The following is a 23,601-nucleotide window of genomic DNA, read 5'->3' as shown; positions in this document are numbered from 1 at the left end:
TAGTCTCTGGAGCAACAGAAAACAAGCTCACTCCATCTTCTGCATGACACCACTTCAGGTATTTAAAGATGGTCATCACAGCACCTCTCAGTCTTCTCTTCTCCAAGCTAAACATACCCAGCTGCTTATGTCACTCCTCATAGGGCATGATTTCCAGACATTGAATGGGAGATTTAATAGTTCTGTTCTAGCTGGAACTAGAAAAAGGATTCTAGCCATTATGTTACTTAGCAAAAGAAGTGTACGGAGTTCAGACCACTCTGCGTGACACCTCAGAGTCAGGATGTACACCTGGCAGGGCAGTATACTTGGTGGGATCAGCACAGTTGCGGGACAAGTAAGAAATGGCATCACCTCCCTTTCTCACTTACCCAGCAGTCATGCCAGTTGGAATGTGTGGTGCCTTCCATTTATGTGCCTTCCAGGAGCTGTGCCAGACCCTAAACTGGCCCTCTGGAAGCTGCAGCACCATTTCCCAGTAGCAGTCTGGCTGGCTGGTGTCCTGCCATCAAGGTGACCAGCAAGTGAGCCAGTAGAAGGGCATGGCAGTCTGCTAGCCCCTTGCAGCCTTTTCTGAGCTCCCACATCAGGTGACACCAAACTCAGAGATACCACTGGGTAACACCAGTACTTGCAATATATCACTTCCAAGCTCTGAAAAAATGGAGCTCTTTCACACATGCAGCCTGGAAAATGCTAATCTTTCTTTTTCAGTGTACTTGTGCCTGAGCAGCTAATCAAAGTTCCTGATTAGTAAAGTTACACAACTGACATCTGTTTCTAAGGAAATGGTTGTTGCATTCACCTTTTCAGGGCTTTGTTTTAAATATCATAATAGTTACAAATATCATTATAGTTAATATGAGATGTCATTTGGAGGACATGTAAAAAGCGACCAAATTATCCCCGTAGCAAGAAAATTCTGAGACAGATTGATCAGAAGTAGCTCATATGGAGGATCAACTCAACTTCTGAGCAGTGCAGTTCAGAAACTACCATTGCAGTTTCTGCTCAGTTCAAAAATGGCAATTGATCAGCTTCTGCTCTGCTCTCAAATCAAGACTCTTGCTGAATCCAGTTTGATAAAATGCTGTGAGAATTTGGATACATCAGTATCCACTTCCCTGCCCCACCCACACCAGCCAACATCCTTCTGGCTGTCAGTGCTGTTCCTACTGGCATTTGGCCTTGTAATAATAATAATAATAATAATAATAATAATAATAATAATAAATAATAATTTTTATTTATATTTCCCACCTCTCCATGCAGATCGAGGCGGGATTACAACATTACAAGATAAAAACTACAATTTCATATAAAATACACTCAATAAAACAGTAAAACTGCTATCAATACAATACATAGACTAAGGCCTGTTACAGACAGCCAAAATAAAGCTGCTTCGAGTCACAGTGGAGGTTTGGTGTTTCAATGATGCATGCATCCTAAAAGTCCAGAAATCGCACCAAAGCCACGTTCCAACCCTAAGGACTGGAGTGTGGCTTTGGTGTGGCTTCTGGACTCTTAGGACACATGCATCATTGAAACACCATACCTCCACTGTGACTCGAAGCAGCTTTATTTTGGCTGTCTGTAACAGGCCTAAAACATCATTTAAAATACATATCTTTACAAACAGAGGTGGGATATTTCTAACTCTCGTATAGCAGAATGGGTGGATAGGCTTGCCGGAAGAGATCTGTCTTAAGTGTTTTCTTAAAGGCATCTAAGGTGGTAATGAGATGGAACTCCTCTGGCAAGCCATTCCATAATTTAGGAGCTACGGCAGTAAATGCCCTGTGGGAAGTTGTTAACCTGGTGTATACATACTCTAATAAGTTCTTCCCGGTTGTTCTGAGAGTGTGGGGAGATTGTGTAGGGAGAGGCGTTCCCTTAAATAACTCAGGCCCAAGCCATGTAGGGCTTTAAAGGTAATAACCAACACTTTGTACTGCGCCCAGAAGCTAATTGGTAGCCAGTGAAGAGATTTTAATACTGGTGTTATGTGGTCTGATCTAGATGTTCCAGTGACGATTTGCACCATTTGTAGTTTCAAAGGACTGTTGTTTTAGAGCAAAGGGCCCTCTTTGTTCTTTCTGACAAGTTTGAGTGCTTGATAAAAATGAAACATGGCTTTGTTCTTTGTCTAAATACTTTTCAGGTTCCATCCAGCAGTGGGCTTGATGGAGAGGATCCAAGCAATTGCTCAGAACGTCTCAGACATCGCAATGAAGGTGGATCAGATTCTTCGCAACAGCCTCCTAAATGGAAAACGTAAGAGCATCATTAGCTTTCGAAAGAGGACAGCAACCTTGGTTTATTATATGCTACAATGGAAGGGGCTTGACTTGAGTCTGGATTCTCTGGGTCTGTGTTTTAATTGATGACCATGTTTTCTACTCAGCTCTGAGTATGCAAACTGGGTTTTTCTTCCCCAAATCTACTCTGAGTTTGAGGAGGTCAGAGTATATACTTTTTCAGAAAACCTTCACCCTGGTATCTCTTTTTTAGAAGGGTGAATTACAGAAACATAATATTCTGCTATAAATCTGTTATGTTTTCTATAACTGAGCCAAAAATAATGGATTAATTTTAAAATGACAGAATTCAATGATTCTATGTTTCTGTTTGCAGTACTGTTCTGATACCAGTGGTTTATAAATTAGTTGTTATGAAATTCAGTCAACCCCTAAGAAAATGGCTACCACATTCTTATAATGAGGGAAAGAAGTATCTACAATGCCCTAAAGTTCAAAGAACTCAGAAGCCACAACTCTGATATGTTCTTCTTTTTTAGTGGTAGCCCAGCTTAGCTGGGTGCTGTATTTCTTATAGCCCTAGTAGCATTAACAAGCTGTTATCTGAAAATTGAAGATTTCTAACTCTTGTCAAATAGTCTTCTTAATCTGCATCTTGTTATGTTAGTAATGAAATGTTTGTGTGATCCATTTAGGGCCTTGAGTATGCTGTATGATTGACTGTCTTAAGCAAAATCCTATTAAAGTCAATGGAATTACTCTATAAACTAAACACTAGTGGATAACTTCTCTACCCCAGTTTCTCAGCTGAAAGCCATGATATCCAGGCACCTCTGCCCATGGGATACCCTGGGAAACCAGCTCTACACAGGGCCCAACCTGTGCAAATTCACTGGTTTCCTACCATTTATGTGGGATTGGAAAGTGATGGAAATTAGCAGAAAAATTACTTGCATCCATACAACAGGGGCTGAAGGATCTCAAGCAGCTCATCTGGTTCCCTCTTTGAAGGTAGTCTGGGCATGTCCTCAGAGTCTTTGAAACTCTTCTGCATTTAATGGTACTTATCCCTACATGCCTTGAATTGAGATCAGCAGAAATGGGTTGGCAAAACTAGATTTGTTATTCTCAGGGGCAGAGGTCCAAAATGAGAGGATTGGCCCACAGTAAGAATTCTGCCCTCCTTCATGAATTTGTCCTTCAGTCCCTAAGTTCCTAGCATTTCAGAAAGTGAGACACTGAAAATTTTTCACACTGAGAACTCTGCATTCATGTTATCATGGGAACTTCACTTATGCTTGCCTCTTTTCTGCAGATGCCAAAACTGTGGGGCAAACTTCTCATTTCTAAATACTCAGCTGAAATTTTTAATTACTGGAATGCTAGAAAATTTGGGAATGGAAAGAAAATGTCATACAGGTTTGGGGGACAGAAGTCTTATTTGGCAGCCCACACTGTCATTTTGTTCTCTCCATTCCAACACTACACCCCTGATCATTCCTACAAGGAAATGTAGGAAGGAAGTAGTCAGTCTGCCCTGACGTAACTCCCCTTAGTCCCATATTGTGCCGTTGAGCCAGGAGTGTAGGGAAGTAGAGACCTTCCATTGACTTTGCACAGGTCTTCTGGGGAAGGAAGAGTTCAGGTCAGCACTTGAAAAACAGAGGACCATGCATTGCTAGCAGCACTGCAAAGCTAGCTCCTCAGTCAAGAGCATCACACTGCAGGGAGGGTGCGATGCTCCACTGACAGCACATATTTATTGTTGAAGGCACTTTGCATTTTCCCTCTTCCCTTCAACAACTTAAGTCTCTGGCTTCCTGTGTAGGTTTGTTGACCCAGAGTGCTCCCTCACCTCCCTCCCAGTGGTTTAATGGGCTAAGGAAGGGTATTACTGGAGAAATCACTTTAATCATACAACAATGATGTGTTTGTTTCCTCCTAATCCACCCAAGAAAATAATCCCCAACCGACACCATTGAAAACACTTTGCCTTGAATCACATGAGAGTGCCTTTAAACCTCTCCTTTCAAAGCTCCACTTATTCGCCTTTTTTGTTCCCTCTCCTTGTCACCTCTGGCTGACTCTGCCTTGCTGCAGGATAAGTTTTGTAGTTGACTTCATTGCATTTATGGATTTTATTTTATTTTATGTTTTTACCTGTAGCAAGATTCCCACAGAGCAGGGGTTGGCAACCTACGGCCCGCGGGCTGCATGCAGCCCGCTGAGCCATTGAGACCGGCCCCTGCTCAGTCCTGGCGCCGATTGCCGCCGCCAAAGGCCCCACGGGGCCTTTAGCCTCTTGTGGAAGTGCGCGGGGCCTTTGGCGGCGGGCAAGGGGGGGGGCAAAGGCCCCGCGCAAGCGCGCGGGGCCTTGGGCCTCCCGCGCAGCCGCGCGGGGAGGAGGGAGGAGGAAGGAAGGAAGATGAGGAGGAGGGTGGAAGGCGAAGGAAGAGGAGGAGGAGGAGGAAGAAGAAGAAGAAGAGGAGCAGAAGCAGGAGGAGGATGGTGATGGTGATATTGATATGAGCCAGCTTCAGAGGCACGGCCAATGTAAGTTGCTGTGATTTTTACAAACTCATGCGCAGTGAAGAAAAACCACAGTCCCTTGACCAAGTACACACTTCTGAGAAGTACATTTGAACCCGAGGGCAAATCACTTCTTGTGAGACCACCTTGACATGTTAAATATGCATAGCCATGTGAACCCATGTTCAGTGTAAAACCCAAAGAGTTTGGTTATGCAGTAAGCCTCTGAAATATGCAAGAGATTGCCATGTTAAGTAAAGCCATGTTCAATGCTGAAATGTGCTGTTTGGAATGGGGGGAGGGAGGGTTGGCCAGAAAGGGAAGTACATTTCTGCCATCTGTCTAGGAATAATGCCCAAATGTCCTCCATTTTGATCATGCCTAAGAAACATGCATTTATATTAACATTTTTAAAAAATCATCAAATTTTTTCACATGTCCTCCATTTTTTAAAAATGAGTCCTACATTTGAAAATGTTGTCCTATATTATTTAATTATTTATTTTTTTGCTTCCCCCTCCCCCGTTGTCTTGGGGACACCAACCCGGCCACCGGCTCAAAAAGATTGCCTACGCCTGCCACAGAGTATGCCTTTCTAGTTTGTCATGACAGAACTGGAAGTTCCCACAAGTCAGAAAGCTGTGTTGCTCCACTGCTAGCCTGTGAATTTCCAAGTCAGGGGACTAGTAAGCAGTGGCCACTATTGGGGCCCTACCTCCCCACAACTGTAGCTACTGATGGGTTTCATAACTAGTCACATCATGACTTGTCACATCCTGTACCCAGGACAATCTTCCATTTACAGAGAGACAGAGACACACAGCCAAAACAGCAGAGGAGATGACAAATTAACAGCAAACTATAAAGACTTCCTCTTTAAACTGCAAAGTTTTTCCAGCATCTTCTGTGAAATTACACAAATGGGATCCCTGCAAATGTAAGGAGCGAGTTCTTGGAAATGTCTCAAACTTTCAAAGGGATAGGAGACAAATGGCCTGCATCCCAGCCCCCAAGAGGCATGGCTTTCTTGTGTGTGCCTTGAGGAATGGAAAAGCACTTCCTTGTCATTTTATCTCTTCCTAAGAATGTCTCTCTCCACATTTTGTAGCTTTATAACTTTTTTTTCCAAGTTTAATTTTCAGTGGTGAACTTTCAGAATTTACCTTTGTCAAATTCTTTCAACACTGCTTTGTTGTGCTCAAAACCAGCTGTGTGGATGTCAGACACGTGTGTGTGTGTGTGTATCAGTGAATTCATTCTGAATTTAGTGCAGATTTCAAAGCACTGTTCTGAAAAAAGTTCAGCATCTTGGATAACATTAAACACTGAACTAAAACCCACTGACATGGGTTGCATCTGTACTGCATAATTAATGCAGTTTGACACTGCTTTAACAGCCATGGCTCAATGCTATGGAATTCTGGGATATGTAGTTTTGAGAGATACTTAGCTTTCTCTGTTAGTGAGCTCTGATGCCACAACAAACTACAAATCCCAGGATTCCATAGGATGGAGCCATGACAGTCAAAATGCATTAAGACTGCAGTGTGGCCACAGCCTTGGAAGCTGCCAACCATCCAGGGTGGATCTTATGGCTTGGGAGCTGGATGCAGCTGACCAGGCCTTCCCAACTGGGTGTGAATCTGTTAAGATCTTGGCCAAAGCCCCACTATTTCAAGAACTGAAGGGATGATGGAAGGCAGTTCCATTGGGAGCCACTGCTTTTTGTTGCCTAAACTGCCTTGAAGTGGTGTTTTCTGACAATAAAGACACTTAAAATCATGCTTCCAACAAAAGTCTTCCTCTTTTCTGCTGGTCAGAGCAATAAATGGGGAGATAATGAGGAGAGGAAATTCAAATTTTACATCTCATCCCCACTTAGCTGAAACAAAGAAGGGAACACATCCCCAGCCAAATCAGCTCTATGGAAGTAGCAAAGGAGAGCAGTCTGTCCTTGCTTTGCCAGCACAATTGGATGTCTTATGGCCAGTAGGGAATCTGATCAAGCTGGCAAACTAGAGACAAATTGCTCTGATACACCAGCTGGAACTGCTATGAGCATGTGTGAGAGAATGAATGTGTATGGATGTGTATTTGTGTATGCACATTCATGTATGTGTGTGTGGGAGAGAGAGAGGGCTCACCTATTTTGCTTTGTCCTTTTTGTATGTCTTTTGCTGCTATACATAATAGCAAACTGACTGTTGCCCTAGATTTCACTTCTTTTGCTGGTGCTCCTCAGAACTGCTTCCCTCCCATCCCCTCTCAGGGGACACTTTTCTTCCTAATATCATCACACTGTTCTTGCCAGACCAGACGTTCATACCCTGCCACTTGACCATTCCTCTTTTCTTTAAAGAGCCTTATCATCCAGTCTGGGAAATAAAGCCTTTGCCTTCCTGAAACAAAGAGTAATACTTTGAAATTGCAAATGGGTTTCATTATGATAATTAATGTGGCAGATTCAAAAGCATTTTCCGACTGGTTGTCTCACCGTGCTGTCAAGCTGCGACCCTCAAGTATTAAGTATCGGCTTTCCTGCTCATCCTTCTTCGTCCAGCTGTGGCTCCATGCTCCAAATGGCTTTTTGCTGCCATCTCTCTCTGAACATGAGGAGAAGTGCGAGGAAGTCAATAAAATATTGTCTGTTCCTGTTCTATTATCAATTTTTAATGTCTGTCTTTAATCTGCAGCTAAGGTTCCTAATGAACCAGGGTGGCAAAGACCTTATTTAACACTAAAGACATGAATAATTGCATAGGTTTCAGCAATTTGTTCATGAAAACAAATGGAACACATTATAAATAGTTTATAACACCCTTGCCAGTTTCCTTCTTTTAGCTTTCCCACTGCAGGAATAACAGAGAAATATCCAAAATTGGGCTTGACAGAGCACTTTGCCACTGCCAGTCCCTAGATACCCCTGTCTCTGCTGCATCTTTTCCTTGTTGTTGCACCCTCTTCACTTGCCTTGTCTGAACAAGTGGTAGGACACCAAAGAAATGGAAAAATAGCTTTCACATTCCTTCTTTTTCTCTTTCTTTGGGAGGTGATACCAGTTGGCCTAGAGGAATGGCCTGTTGGTGGATCCATTGCCATGGAGTGGTGAATCAGTTTTAGGGCTACTTCTCTTGTTTTTGCAAGCACCCAGGAGAATACACTTTTTGTTCAAAAAACAAAGGAGAAATCAAGCCAATCCAGGTTCATACACAGAGGATACAAAAGAGCAGAAGAATAGAGGAAATAGTCATGGAAAGCAGTCCAAATAGGATTAAAAGCCAGTCAGGGAGTAACCAAAGAAAAGAATCCAAAAAGCTAGCCAAAGCTCAATAAACTTGAGAGCAGGGGATGCAATGATGTCAAAGACAGTGGCTGCACTACTTTATAGCCAACTGAAACCCAGAGTAGCTGGTCTCATTATTCAACTATTTTCCTTTTAAGTCAGGCCAAGCCTTTGCCTGTGCCTTTGTTGTTTATGTTTTAGTCTGTACTGCTCCAAATGATGAAGGAGCTCCACCTCCAACTTCTTTTTTTGAAAGTCAGTATGTGATGGTCCAGGCTCAGATTCCAGGGCAGGGCTACTGATCTCATCTGACTCTGACTAGACCCTGCCGTCTATGCTTCTTCCCCTTCCTCATGTGAGCAGGCTCCTCCAGGTAGGAAAGCAGACACTCCTCCAGAGGCGCTCTGTGGTGCATGGGAGCTCTTCTACTGCCCAATCTCTATTGGGAAGAGGGTCCTGGGTCTGAATGGCCCTGTAAAACATGGAGAAGCTGCAGGGGAAAAACTGTAAAACTAAAAGTAGATTGCTTTAATGAATCCACTAGCCATCCCTACCCAGAGGGAGAGGCTAGTGAATGTATAGTGATTGGTGAAAGACAAGAGGAAGAGGAGCATAAAGGTGATGATTACTCCTTTCAGCAGTAAGAGAGGAAACCAGTGAGATAATTTGGTGCAAGCACTCCTAAAACTTGGAAAATACATTGTCCAGTTTTGATAGAAATGAGTCAGAATGAATTTTGACTGTTCTGGGATTGTAACTGCATCGTATACCTAATTTATTTAAACAGCATACCGTCATATCTGTCTTAGGCGGGATACAGACGGGCAAAAAGGGGTGTGTTCATGACGTCATGAAGGTATAGCCTTCAGACAGCCCTTACCTGAATGCCGCCATGAACACGCCGCCCGCACGCCCCAAGCGGGAAGAAGCGGCATTAAAAAGGTGCTGCTTTTCCCCGCTTCTTTTCTATATACTGCGCAGCTGCGCATCTCCGTCTATAAGCTGCTTCACCAGTACGCCAGAATTGTTACGCTGCTAATTTAAGTTGCCCATTTAAAAGCTCCATGTCTGCTGCGTCGCATAATGAGTCGGGGTCCTGGAACATGCACAGTTTGCACCGAGGCTCTAATTAGAGCGTCAGATGCCATGCAGATGTGGAAGCTGCAGCACAGCTGCACTCTATTTTAATGCTCGTAACCCTAACCCTAACCCTAACCCTAACCCTAGAGCAACATGTACTCATGCGCTGCTAAAATTGGGGAAAGTTTGGAATTTAAAGTGAACCCCTACACACATTCCTGTGCCATTTTCACCTAACAATAAAACCCCCCTAAAACTTTAAATATTTACATATGTACAAGGGAGGTGATGGGGGATGGCAGGGGGACAGCGGTGGCAGCGGCGACAGCTGTGGCTGTGCATTGCAGATTCAGCAAGAGCGTGGGGACCAAAGGAGAGGAGGCATCCATGATGCTGGTGACACTACCAACGTGCAAGCGGACAAGGATGCCAACACCAGCTGATCACCAGCTGGCAGGAGACCACCATTGTTCTTGGGCAGGGCGAGGGAAAAAGTTTAAAGGGGCCTGGGCGCTTTAAATGTGCACATAGGCTTTCTGCCGCCGGTGCTGAGCGCCGCAGCTGCGCATCCGCCAGCCGGCAAAAGAAAAAAAAAGCCCCGTTTTTGGCCGCCCGTGCAGAAGCTGCCTCTCTCTTTGCAGCGTCCTCCGAGGCGGCGGTATGGAAACTGCGGGTCAGAAACGGCCCCAGGTGAGGCGTCTTCACTGCCCCCCATGTGGAAGCCCCATACACCTGAGCCACGCCCCCGGGGTGGGCGGTCTGGAGGCTCCGTATTCAGCAGAATACACCTCCAAGACGTCTTCCCCTGCCCGTCTGTACCCCACCTTAGTATACTTTAAATGTCATGATGCTATCCTATGAATCTGTGTTTTCTTGAGTCATGCAGTATTCTCTGCTAGATTGTTCAATCTCACTGCGAATTGGTCTGGTGTGGAATCCCAATTTGCTTGTGCTCCCGACCACCATCGCAAGAACCCCGGGTTGCAAATCTCCCATGATGCCCTGCTGCAATTTGCCCCATTTTCTTCCGGTGGCTCTTTTCGCTTTCAGGGCAACTGGGGCTCCATTGGAGCTCTCTCTCTCCTTCCCTCCTCTTCTCCGCTGTAACTTCGGCAGGGCAGCCTGGCCAGCAGCACTTTCTCCCTCCCTGCCTCTCTCTCTCCCTCACACACACACGTATCCCTGGCAGCCAAATGCAAAGGGATCCCCCGTGTCAGAGCCCCCATCCATTTCATGCACATCTACATCCATCCTCCTGTCAATCTCGTCATCCATCTCATATATGCACACACACACACACACACACACACACACACACACACACACACAGACACTGCAGTTCCCAGAATTCCATAGCACTGAGCCAGGACAGTTAAACTGGAGTTAAACTGGATTATCTCCCCAGTGTGGATGCAACCAAAGAGAAGGCAACAGGAGGATGGATGTAGATATATATAAATATAGATATAGCTCTTTAAGGGCTTTTGGACTTCAGCTCCCAGAATCCCAGGCTATTGGCCAACATGGCTGAGGCTTCTGGGAGCTGAAGTCCAGGATCTTTTAAAGGGCACAGTTTGGGGACCACTAGGATAGATGTAGATGTGGATGAAATGGATCAGGGCTCTGACATGGAGGACCCCTTGAATTTGGCTGCCAGGGAAGGGAAACTAGAAGGGAGGAAGAAAAAAGGGGCAGCTGTCATTCAGGTGAGGCTAGCATTTGCATGAAAGTGGAGTCAGGCTCCGTTCTTAGCCCCGGAAGTGCAAAGGTTCAGGATGCCTTCAGGGCCCCACTGAGCATGTGCAAAGGTCCCAATTTGAATCATTGAATCCCCCATGGTATGCACCGGTGTGGAAGTACAATTTGCACTCACTCCTCTTTGCCTGAATCCGCATCACATGACTTCCTTCGATTCGATTCCGCCTCAGTTCGGAAGGGCAACCAGGTATGAAAAAACAATCTCGTTATCATGTGAATGCGAATGGCCCGATCCTGCGAATGGCCCGATCCGCAGATGCCCCAGATCTGAGCTTCAAAGACCCCGTCTGATAAATGCCCTAGTCTTCTTTTTATTTCTTGACTGCAGTCTCCATTCTGGTCCATGCTTGATTCTAGATATGAGAATTTTTTAATAAATAATAAATAATAATAAAACTTTTATTTCTTTCCTGCTTTTCTGTAGCAAGACAATCAAAGTGGCTTCCAACTAAAACAGCCATATACAATATTGTACATAAAATTACAATTTCCCCCCTTAAAAAAAATACTATTTAACAATTTAAATTTCCTCGTTTTCTAGACTGAATTTGTGTATTTCTTCTGTGGTCATTATTTTTGTTTTCTTTATGTTCAGCATCATCTTTCATCTTTGACCTTCCTTATTAATTTTCCAATTGCTGAATATTCTGCTAATATTATGGTGTTGTCCGCATATTTTAGGTTGTTAATGTTGCTTCCTCCTAACTTAACTCCTCTTTTTCTGTTTCTAATTCTGCTTTTCTTATGATGTTTTCAGCATATAAGTTAAAGTAGTAGGTGATAGGATGCAGCCTTGCCTGACCTCTTTGCCTATTGGGAATCACTCTGTTTCCCTGAATTCTGTTCTGATGGTGGCTCTTGTCCTTGGTACAGATTCCTCATCAGGACTATCAGATGTAGTGGCATGCCCATGTCTTTGAGTGCATTCCATAGTTTTTCATGATCTGTACAATCAAATGCTTTACTATAGTCTATGAAACACATGCTATTTTTTTTTAATTCTTTGGTGTGCTCCATTAGCCATCGCGTGTTTACAGTGTAGTCCCTGGTGCCCTTTCCTTTTCTGAATCCTTCTTGCACCTCTGGTATTTCTCTCTCTATGTATATTTGGAGTCTATGCTGCAGAATTTTGAGCATTATTTTTCTTGCATGTGAGATTAGTGCTATTGTCCAATAGTTGCTGCAGTCTTTTGTATCTCTTTTCTTGTGGATTGGTTTGTATTCTGAGCTTTCCAATCTGATGGCCACTACTTTGTTTTCCATATTTGTTGGCATATTTCAGTTAGCATTAAAATTGCATCTGTCGGTAGGCACTGTAGAAGTTCAATTGAGTTATCATCTATTCCCAATGATTTATTTTTCCCATTTCCTTTATTGCAGATTCCACTTCATCTGTCATCCATTGTTTCTTATTTTTCTTTTGGCTGTTAGTGTTTTCTTGCATTTGTCCTTAATTGTGTTTTTGACTTCTGTCCACAGTTCTTCAGGTTCCCCGTCGATTATACTCAGTAGTTCAAATCTGTTTTTACATTGTCCTTGAATTCATTTGAAATGTTATTCAGGTCATATTTTGGTATAATGAGGGTTTTGCTTGCTTCTTCAACTTAACTCTGATTTTTGTTATGAACAGTTCATTGTCTGTGCCACAATCAGCTCCTGGTCTGGTTTTGGCCACCAGGGTAGAGTTTCTCCATCTTCTGCTTCCGATTATGTAGTCTTTCTGGTTTTTCTGATTTCCATCTGATGATGTCCAGGTGTATAATCTCCTATCTGGTTGTATGAAGCAGGTATTTGCAATGAATAGATTATTGGCCACACAGAATTCTATCAGATGCTCTCCTGCTTTATTTCTTGTTCCTAATCCAAATCTTCCTACTGTTTTTTATTCTTCTTTGTTGCCAACTTTAGCATTTAAGTCTCCAATAATTAGTTTGAAATCTTATAATGGTATGTTGTCAATTTTTTCTTGGACTGCATAATAGACTCTCTTAATTTCCTCTTCATCTGATTTTGTGTTTTGTGCATATACCTGGATTATTGTGATGTTTATACGTTTACCCTGAAGCCTTACTTTTCTGATTTGCTACTGCAAATGAAGGTGATTCATCGGGCCACAAATAATTTGGTGCCCATGGTGCCAGCCCAGGAAATAATTTCAAAAAGAAAACTAGGCCTGACCTGGCAGAGGTTGGTGAAGTGAAACTCAGACCAGGTCTAAGTATGGATTCATAGAGATAGAGGCCAGCAGGGTCAGCTTGCCTTAGCAAGGCTAGTCTTTTTCCATGGTCATTTGGTAATTCAAATATGTGTGAGTATAGGATGTCAGCAATTGCAAAAGGTAGCACAATTTGCTTTTTCAATAATGGTGATAACTATAATCTTCCTTTTTAAAAGCTGGCATCCTTAGAAACCTAATGTCTGCACCAGAATCAAGGTTCTTAGCTAGATCCTCTGCCTCTTATATAATTCCCCTATGTATATCTGTACTCAACAGCAATAGAAAGCAGACGGGACCAGTGTGAGGTGCCAAGGGATGCCAAGTACCCTGACTGCTCTGGAAAAGTGGAGGTGAGTAAGCAAAATTCAGAGTCAAGCTCCCATCAGAATAAATGTGGGGAAAGATAATGTTGCTTTCTGGATGGAAATTTTAAAAAGGAAGGAGGATGTTTGTGGATTTGCACACTTTTCCAGAGCTGCTAAACATCACTATGGCTCCCATGTCACTGGGGTGGCAATCTGGTCCTTGTTTTAGTCAAAACTTTAAAGGAGCTGTCCAAGATACCGAAGTTCATTTGGGGAAAGGGTTCAAGACCTCCTGGATTAAAATGTGGAGTGGATTTATGACCCTACTGATATGGGAACCAGCACATAATGAGGTATCAGATACAATCAAAACCTTGCTATCTAACTGGAACTAGTTTAAATTTTAAGCCCATTACAGTCTAGCAAGAAGTACTAAGGAGAGGCAGAAAGCTGAGATGGCTCCTATCATGGATTACAGTGTGACAGTACCAAGGTAGAAGGTCCTTATATGTCTTATTAGCTTCTGCACAACTCCACTCATTGAGCTGAGAGATACACATGGGCTTTGGATCTTCCCACTCCACCCCTTCCCACTCTTCTCTAGTAGCAGGGCATGGCTGAAGACTCCCTGGTTTAATTGACCATACAGAACCAGTAGAATAACCATGTTTGAAATCATGGCTTGAATTGAAGTTGATTAAAGGTTCAGGTTTGTTTGGATTTAAATCTTCTAGTTCTGATTTAAAAGGAAACTGGTCAAAACTAATCTGAACTCAGTTCAGAAAGTATTTCATCATGGCATTTCAAAAAATGGGTGAATGGAAGCTGAAGTACAAGCTCAGAGCACACAGAGACAAAATTCACATGTGTCGCTGAGATATTTTTGCCTAACCTGGACTACAGTGAAAGGATGGTGGCTTTGCTGAAGATGCACTGGATGCAGTCATATACCATTAATGGGAGACATGCACACTGTTGTTGTTTCTGCTTCTGCTAATATTGATCATCATCATTAAATACCCACTCTCTGCTCATCCTTTTCACCATTGCTATTTATGTTGCAGCCATGTTGATAGTGACTATTGTGTTTGCTAGTGTCTCAGCTGGTGGCAGTTTCCACTCCTTCCCCAACAGGCCAAAGGAGGGATGGAAGTGTTGTCCTCATTCTCATTTGTTTCAGAACAGTGCTGTGCCAACATTCTAGTCTAAATCCTGCTGTTAATCCTTACTAGAGTAGACTCATTAAATAAATGTGTTTTTCCTATCTGTTTACTCAGGATTCAACTATTTGAATTTAATGGGTCTGCTCTAGTGGGGACCAATGCAGTACAATGCACTGTCTTTGGTTCCTACCTATAAATGGCTGAAATACTGTTGCCCTGCTTCACTAGCTCATATAAAAACAGGATACAAACTCTGCAGGTGACGCATTTCACAAGGGTACAATAATTTGTAATGATGAAGATTTTTTAAAAGGGTATTCACAAACATTAAAAACATTATATTCTTTAAAAAGCAAGTAACACCCCGTCACATCTTAGGTAAACTAGAAATCCATAAAAGTGGAAGAGTAACACACAAACCCAGAAGAACTTGATCTTTCTGCTGGTTGATGTACTATTAGAAGAGCCTTATCACACAGAGGTTTTTACAGCTGTGATCCAAAGCCACTGCGGGTCCAATGATGCGAATTCACATGATAACGTGATGTATTACCACACATGATTGCTTTCTATGGGGGGTCGTTCCAAGGCGCTTCTGCAGTGAATCTAAAGTGATTCCTCATTTTGGTGAATTTGGTAATAAGCGAATTCACAAAAATTGCTTCTAAGCTCACTTCAATTTCACTCCGAATTGGTCTGGTGTGGAATACAACTTTGCTTCTGTCCTGGTACACCCTCCCCCCCCCCCCCCGCAACCCTCCAAGGTCCCACATTTTCCATGATGCTGCACTGCAATTTTGCCCTATTTGCTTCCGGTGCTCTGAAGGGTAGATTTAGTTGTAGATGACAGGGATGAATGAAACAAAGGGCATTTAGAGATAGGCAATACATTTGAATGAAGCAGAGGGCATGTAGGGATAGGTGACATTCCCTATTATTCACATGAGGCTAGCATTCACGTGAAACTGGAAAGGGATGGAGGGAATAAATTGGATGACAGGGTGGAGGGGATGAAAAGGAGGGTAGATTTAGATCTAGATGACAGGGGTGGAGGGAATGAAAAGGAGGGTAGATTTCGATCTAGATGACAGGGGCGGGGAGAATGAAACAGGAGGGTAGATTTAGAGGTAGATGACAGGGTTGGAGGGAATGAAAAGGAAGGTAGATTTAGATCTAGATGACGGGTGGAGGGAATGAAAAGGAGGGTAGATTTAGATCTAGATGACGGGTAGAGGGAATGAAAAGGAGGGTAGATTTAGATCTAGATGACAGGGGTGAAGGGAATGAAAAGGAGGGTAGATTTAGATCTAGATGACAGGGATGGAGGGAATGAAACAGGAGGATGGAGGGAGAGATGGGAGCAAAGGAGGAGGCCATCGGAAGCTGGGGCTAGAGATGACAGGAACAATTCACGTGAGGGTTGCATTCACATGAAGGTGGAACCAGAAAATGGTCCCCTTCTTCACCCCGGAAGCGTAAAAGGTCTCAATGGGTTCAGACCCCCACTGAGCATGTGCAAGATTGCCAATTCAAATAGTTGAATCCGCATGGTATGTACTGTTGTGGTAATTCAAAGTGCTCTCACTCTGCTTTGACTCAGGAATCACTACAATTTTGTTCTTCACGTGTGATAATTCATCGCGTGAATTGCCTTAGATTCGAAGTGATCCTGCTTCACCCTCGTTACAAAAGTGCTTCGAATTGGGGCTCCTGTTTCACATGTGATAAGGCTCGAAATGGAGAATAGTTAATATTTCCTATGCAAAAGAATCAAGCAATAGAGCAGGCTAGGATAATGAAATAGCAAAAACAAATATTCGCAGAGCGGGAGTGAGGTTACATGACTCCTTTGTGTAAAGCCATAGCAACTAGGTTACCCTGCCTTGCATGATTAATGTGCTAATGTAGCATTTACATCTATATTAATTATTCATATGCCAGCAATTGTGAGGAAGCTCCAATGGATTTATTGCATTGCTTGTTTTACTCTGGAGTGTTATCTCTCGCCTGGGGAACAAACTAAGCACTGCAACCTGATGCATGTTTCAGACTACATTTTGCTGAGCAAAGTACATAGCCTTAACTTTAACACAGGAGTAGGGATGTAAATCTGCTCATTTCATTCTCATACATGGGGCTGAACAGGTTTTCTACAAAACATTATATTTTGTGGAAATACAAAAAGGTTATTGCACAGAAATATTGCCTCCTGCACAAAATACAGTAGTTTTGTACTTTGTACAAAATGTTGCATTTTGCTGAAAATGTAACAGGAACAATTCAAGGAATTTAATTGGCATGTTTTGTTAATCTTGTAAATCTGGCAGTTAATTTATTTTGTCAGACATTTGTAATGTATCGAGACAGGTTGAGACACCTTTTCATACAAGAATGAGAAAATTTGCAAATATTTTTCAGATGTCTACGCAGCATAGGCATTAGATTGGATGGTGGTTTGTTGGAGTACAGCTGTGTATCTACACACACATATTTAAAATGAAGAAAAATTAATTACATACACACATGTGAGGAACATGAGCCATTATTTAAACCTACATGCTACTGATCGAGATACTTGACAAAAAGAATTAACTGCTAGATTAACAAGACACATTACTCTGTCCCAGCTACATAGCGGTCATTTTCTGCCATCTCTTTCCAAGGTTGGGTTAAATTTTAAATGTAATTTAATTGTTGGAGGCAGTAATTCGATCTCCTGTCTGGGTGATTGGTGTGTTTTACATATTGGGAGTGGAAGGCTGTCTCCTGAGTGGATTCGTTTGTGTAGTTAAGTTTGGAAGAGGCTGGCACCAGCAATTACAGAGGATGATAGATCTACACAGAGAAGCCTGTGGTTATTGCTTTGCATGCAAAATCACTTCCTGAGAACCGTGCTAGATTTCCACCTCCCTAGGATGAGGATGGTTGCTTTGCTTTTCTATGCCACTGTGCCTCTATGCTGATCTCTCACTTTGCCACTTTTGACACATACAAGCCAACATGCTTTTGTTCTGGTGAGTGCTGCGAATTTTGCTTGTTTGCTGTGTGATGAACCATGTGGTGCTGACCACAGTGATAAGCAGGATGAGCTTTGTGAGAGGCAAACTGACAGATACTAACAGAGCTTCTTGGCATGATCTCCTCTGCATTTTAGCAAAAGCATTTCTAAGAGGTGAAGGAAGTGTATTCAGTTTTTTACACTTGTTTCTCATGTGATATTTCACTTACATATAGGAAGGGCGCATTTAAATTAATCTATGAATTTATACAGGTATGTGTATATGTGTGGTAATTTTATTCCCTTGATTAGTGCCATGAGCAAACTTTTATCACAATTTATCTCTTCTGCTCCATGGGTCAAATGGAGTGGATTCTGGTCCACAAAAAGCTCATGCTGTGTAATCTATCTGTTAGTGTCTTGATGTTTGAGGTGCCACATGATTCTCTAGTGTTTCTGCTACAGTAGACTAGCACAGCTATCCCTTTGGCAGTCTAGTCACTCTGAACTGTTTGTACAGTTTCTGTTGAATTTACTCCTGTGACAGAAAGGTCGGGAGACATTTTGTCAGCTACACCAGTCTGAAAGGATTCCTTTTCACTGCATCCTCTCAGTTGCATCCTCCTCTTAACAAGAGGCAGAACTGTCTTGACATAGTTTCTTTGTCAAAATTTTCCCTGTGACAGTGCATCATATCCCTTGATGAAATCCAAGGCCCCATTCAGACTGGCATCAAAGATCTGGAAGGAACTGGGCTGATTCGGATGCTCCTCCCTCGAATCTCTCCGTTAGCAAGTGCCCACTACAAAAAGAGGGGCATTTTAAATCGAATGCATTCTGTGCCTGCTGTGAAGGTGCCTGCTGTCAATCAAGCGATCGTCATGGTGACTTTTTGCAGGGGTATTGGAAGTGTCCTCCCCCCTCCTTTTTTTAAAAGAGCCATGCACAAAATGCCCCAAAGTGTCAATTTTTTTAAAACCTCTTTTTTGTGTGTTGTGTGTATGTGTGGGCATTTGGGTCAGATCTGCCCCTGTCCCCATTTTCAATCCCATGCAAGCTAATGCATCCCCCACTCCTTGCCCCCCAGAATGCCTCTTACACATGTAATAATAATAATGATAATAATAATAATAATAATAATAATAATAATAAATTCCTCACCTCGGAAATGCAGAAAAGGATGCAATTGCCATGCATTCTATTTTTTGCTTTTAAAAGCAATTCAGGGCTGCTTCTGAATTCAGTAGCAAAAGCATGTATCATTATGTCTAATTGACAAGAGCAAACAATGTAACATTCACATTGTAAGTCTAGCCCTTTGCGACATTTGTAACATTTGCATTTGCAACATTTCCCCTTTGCTGGAAGCGAGCAGATGAAAGGGAAAGGACACAAGCCACTAGCCCTGCTCTCTCTGCCTCAAGAAAAAAAAAATTTGTGCATATTTGGTCAAAAATAATCCTCCAGCTTGGACCCACAGCCCTACTTCCCTGGGCAATCCTCCTTCCTTCCGACCCTCACCTCCCTTTGAGCTTTCTCCACCACCACCCCCACCTCCCTCTGACAATAATCCAGGAGCAAGAGGGAATGAAAGTAGAACAAGCAGCCTGATTTCCCTACATGCCCCAGCGTAGCCCCGCAACCCAATTCCCCCTGGAAATCCTCCTCCTCCTTCCTTCAGACGCTCTCCTTCCTCGGGGATGCCCATTGACCCTTTCCCCCAGCTCCTTCATCCTCATCCTCCTCCTGCTCTGTTTTAGGATCCCCTCCATGGCTCCCTTCCTCCCACGGCCCCTTTCTCCTCCTCCTCCTCTTCCTCCTCCTCCTAGAATCATAGAATCGTAGAGTTGGAAGAGACCACAAGGGCCATCCAGTCCAACCCCTGCCATGCAGGAAATCACAATCAAAGCATCCCCGACAGATGGCCACCCATCCTCTATTTGAAGACCTCTAAGGAAGGAGACTCCACTATACTTCGAGGGAGTTTGTTCCACTGTCGAACAGCCCTTACTGTCAGGAAGTTCCTCCTAATGTTGAGGTGGAATCTCTTTTCCGGCAGCTTGCATCCATTGCTCCGGGTCCTAGTCTCTGGAGCAGCAGAAAACAAGCTTGCTCCCTCCTCAATATGACATCCCTTCAAATATTTAAACAGGGCTATCATATCACCTCTTAACCTTTTCTTCTCCAGGCTAAACATCCCCAGCTCCCTAAGCCGTTCCTCATAGGGCATGGTTTCCAGACCTTTCACCATTTTAGTCGCTCTCCATTTGATACACTTCAGTTTCTCAATGTCCTTTTTAAATTGTGGTGCCCAGAACTGGACACAGTATTCCAGGTGGGGCCTGACCAGAGCAGAATACAGTGGCACTATTACTTCCCTGGATCTAGACACTATACTTCTATTGATGCAGCCTAAAATCGCATTGGCCTTGTTAGCTGTCACATCACACTGTTGACTCATGTTCAACTTGTGGTCTACTTGGATTCCTAGATCCCTTTCACACGTAGTTTCATTCAGCCAGGTGTCCCCCATCCTATATCTGTGCTTTTCATTTTTCCGCCCTAAGTGCAGTACTTTACATTTCTCCGTGTTGAATTTCATTTTGTTAGTTTTGGCCCAGTTTTCTAGTCTGTTCAGGTCATTTTGAATATTGATCCTGTCCTCTGGAGTATTAGCTACTCCTCCTAATTTGGTGTCATCTGCAAATTTGATAAGCATTCCCCCAATTTTGTCCTCCAAGTCATTGATAAAGATGTTGAATAGAACTGGCCTGAGGACAGAGCCTTGTGGGACCCCACTTGTCACTTCTCTCCAGGATGAAAAGGAGCCATTGCTGAGCACCCTTTGTGTTTGGTCGGTCAACCAGTTACAAATCCATGTAACACTTGCCTTGTCTAGCCCACATTTTACAAGCTTGTTTGCAAGAATATCGTGGGGAACTTGTCAAAGGCCTTACTGAAATCAAGATATACTATATCCACAGCATTCCCTTCATCTACCAAGCTGGTAATTTTATCAAAAAAAGAGATCAGGTTTGTCTGGCATGACTTCTTTCTCTGAAACCCGTGTTGACTTTTTGTGACTATGGTATTGCTTTCTAGATGTTCACAGACTCTCTTTTTAATGATCTGCTCTAGAATCTTTCCTGGTATTGATGTCAGACTAACTGGATGATAATTGTTTGGATCCTCTTTTTTCCCCTTTTTGAAGATGGGGACAACGTTTGCCCTCCTCCAGTCTGCTGGGACTTCTGTTCTCCAGGAGTTTTCAAAGATTATTGCCAATTGCTCCGATATTACATTTGCCAGTTCTTTTAATACCCTTGGATGTAGTTCATCTGGTCCTGGAGACTTAAATTCATTTAGATTAACAAGGTATACCTCTACTATCTCTTTACTTATTCTGTACTGAAATTCTGTCCTCAGCTCCATTATCCTCAGGTTGAGCTCCCTTTGCCTTTTCTGAGAAGACTGAGGCAAAGAAGGTGTTGAGTAATTCTGCCTTTTCTCTGTCCTCTGTTAGCATTTTGCCATCTTTTTCACGCAGTGGCCCTACCATTTCCTTCTTCTTCCTTTTGCTGCGGACATATCTAAAAAAGCCCTTTTTGTTGTTCTTAACCTCTCTAGCAAGCCTGAGTTCATTCTGCGCTTTAGCTTTTCTGACTTTATCTCTACACAGGCTCGCTATTTGTTTGAATTCCTCTTTGGTGATTTCCCCATTTTTCCATTTCTTATACATGTCCCATTTAAAACTTAGCTCAGTTGAAAGTTCTTTAGTCATCCATCCTGGTTTCTTGAGACATCTCCCATTTTTCTTCCTCACTGGAACTGTTTGAAATTGTGCCTTCAGTATCTCCCTTTTTAGAAACTTCCATCCATCTTGAACTCCCTTCTCTTTTAGTATTGTTGACCATGGGATCACACTCAGTATTTCTTTAAGTCTACTAAAATCGGCTTTCCTAAAGTCTAGAATGCGTGTCTGACTATGCCTGGCTTCTCCTTTCCATTGTATAACAAACTGTAGGAGAACATGGTCACTTCCACCTAAGGATCCCACCACTTGCACTCCATTAATTAGGTCATCTCTATTGGTTAGGATCAGATCCAAAATAGCTGATCCCCTTGTATAGCTCCCCCTCCTCCTTCATCACTTTCTCCATCCCCCATCTCTCTCTGACAGCCCTCTGCAGCCCAAAAGTCACCCCTGATTTCCCCCTTTCCTCCTGTCACCCTTTGCATCCAGATTCCCCTTTTTTTGGCTCTTTCCTCTTCCTCCTCCCCCCTCCCTTCTGATGATGGGAGGGAATGCTCCGACCTCTGCCCACCCCCTGACCCTAATACCTCCCTAAATTTGCCCCGATCATGATCGAGGGCAAGTTCAAATTTCGCGCAACCCGGGTCTTTTGAGAAAAGACGGATTTTAGCCCGAATCTGGATTCCCAAGTGTAAGGGACATTTCCTTGTGCAAGCCCTGACATGGATTGTGATGGAATCGGGCCCAATATGAATTTCATGTGGAAGAATCGTTTTCAAACCCGGTTTTTAATGTAGTCTGAATGGCCCCCCAAAAGACTAGGTCAGCCTTGAGTAATTTTTGACATAAATCCAGATGTTAAGCCAATGATTGCTTGGTATCATTTATTTCACTTAAAAACTAATTAAACTACAACATTTTTAAAGGCTTGCCTGATAACCCATTTGTCTTGCAGTGGATGAGGGCCAGGTGGACATCAGATCCCTGCTATGCATTTTTTGGTGTGGATGGCACAGAATGCTCATTCCTCATCTACCTCAGCGAAGTTGAGTGGTTTTGCCCTGTGCTGCCTTGGCGAAATCAGACTGCAGCTACACTTTCCACAAAGCCACCACCCCGGGTGCAGGTGAGACTTGCAGGATTCAGACTGTGCTTGTGAGTAACACTGGTTCATAGAAGGCTTTATCACATTTTTAAAAGAGATGCTCCCTCAAATGGTGAAATGTGCCTGTTTGTCATAGTGTGAAATTGTCCCCATCCAAATAGTTTGCATGTAGTCTTCTTTGTTTTCTGGTTGGTCATTGCAAGTTAAATACAGGCTTACTATTTGCAAGTCAGATTGCAGAGGCACACATCTCTGAGGAGATGCTGTTGTGAGAGGGAAAGTAGTTTCATTGGATTTATTGTGGGAATATACATTCCTCTTAACATCTTGTTTGACTTTCAGTCACCTGTCTGTTTTGTCCTGAAGCCTTTTGGATTAAATGTGCTCAGAAAATACTAATAGCCTGCAGGATGCCAAGAGAAAAGCTGTAACAGAACGTCTTTCTGAAAACAAACAAACAAACAAACAACATGTCTGTATCAGGAAAGCCACTGCTGATGCTGAATATGTGAAGGACAGGAGGAAAATGTGCAGGAGTAGCTGTGTTAGCCATTTAACAAATCCAAACAAAAATCTATCGGTGATATCTTTCTTAGCCAACTGAAATGCACAATATACTTGTTGCAATCTTTTGAAACTCCATGGGCTTCTTCATCAGGCAAGATGTAACATCTTGCAGGAGGAAAATTGTGAGTCTAGACAGGACATGGGCTTTCATGTCCACTAGTCAGGACTTTCTACCTCCACTCAGACTGGGCTAAATGCAATTAAGGAATACAGCTTGGAAGATTTAAATTTTGGAGTACAACTGCCAGAATCCTCCAACAAGCATAGCCACTCAGAGATTCTGAAATCTTAAGGCCTGAAAGAGTAATTTCCTTAAGTCTGGTAAGGAAGTTCTTAAAATCCATGATACTGCTATCTGACTCACTGTAAATCTATATCTTTCCTTGTAGCCACACTCTTTTTGGAATTCTGTTGGACTGGTGCTGGTACTGCCACTTTTCCTTAAAGAATGCCTTGAGGGAAAGGGGAAAGTTTTTGGGGACTATGGCGGGTTACAGACCGCCATTTAGGACGCACTCAGTGCGTCCTAGGGTTAGGAAGGGGCATCCTAGGGTTAGGAAGGGTTGCCCCTTCCTAACCG

General features: G+C 43.1%; 1 protein-coding gene across 1 annotated transcript in view; it reads left to right on the top strand.

Annotated features, from left to right (window-relative positions):
* MGAT5B (alpha-1,6-mannosylglycoprotein 6-beta-N-acetylglucosaminyltransferase B) overlaps positions 1 to 23,601 on the top strand; it is a 301,222-nt gene that overhangs the window by 178,165 nt on the left and 99,456 nt on the right. Inside the window, exons 4-6 of the mRNA XM_089534995.1 lie at positions 2,165 to 2,277; positions 13,406 to 13,479; positions 22,305 to 22,475. Coding sequence (XP_089391121.1) covers positions 2,165 to 2,277; positions 13,406 to 13,479; positions 22,305 to 22,475 — 358 coding nt within the window. The remainder of the gene's footprint in view (positions 1 to 2,164; positions 2,278 to 13,405; positions 13,480 to 22,304; positions 22,476 to 23,601) is intronic.

This window comes from Sceloporus occidentalis, unplaced genomic scaffold (assembly GCF_023333645.1).
Source record: "Sceloporus occidentalis isolate IW3139 unplaced genomic scaffold, rSceOcc1.0.p SCAF_1, whole genome shotgun sequence".
NCBI lineage: Eukaryota > Metazoa > Chordata > Lepidosauria > Squamata > Phrynosomatidae > Sceloporus > Sceloporus occidentalis.
This window is presented reverse-complemented; position numbering and strand designations above follow the sequence as displayed.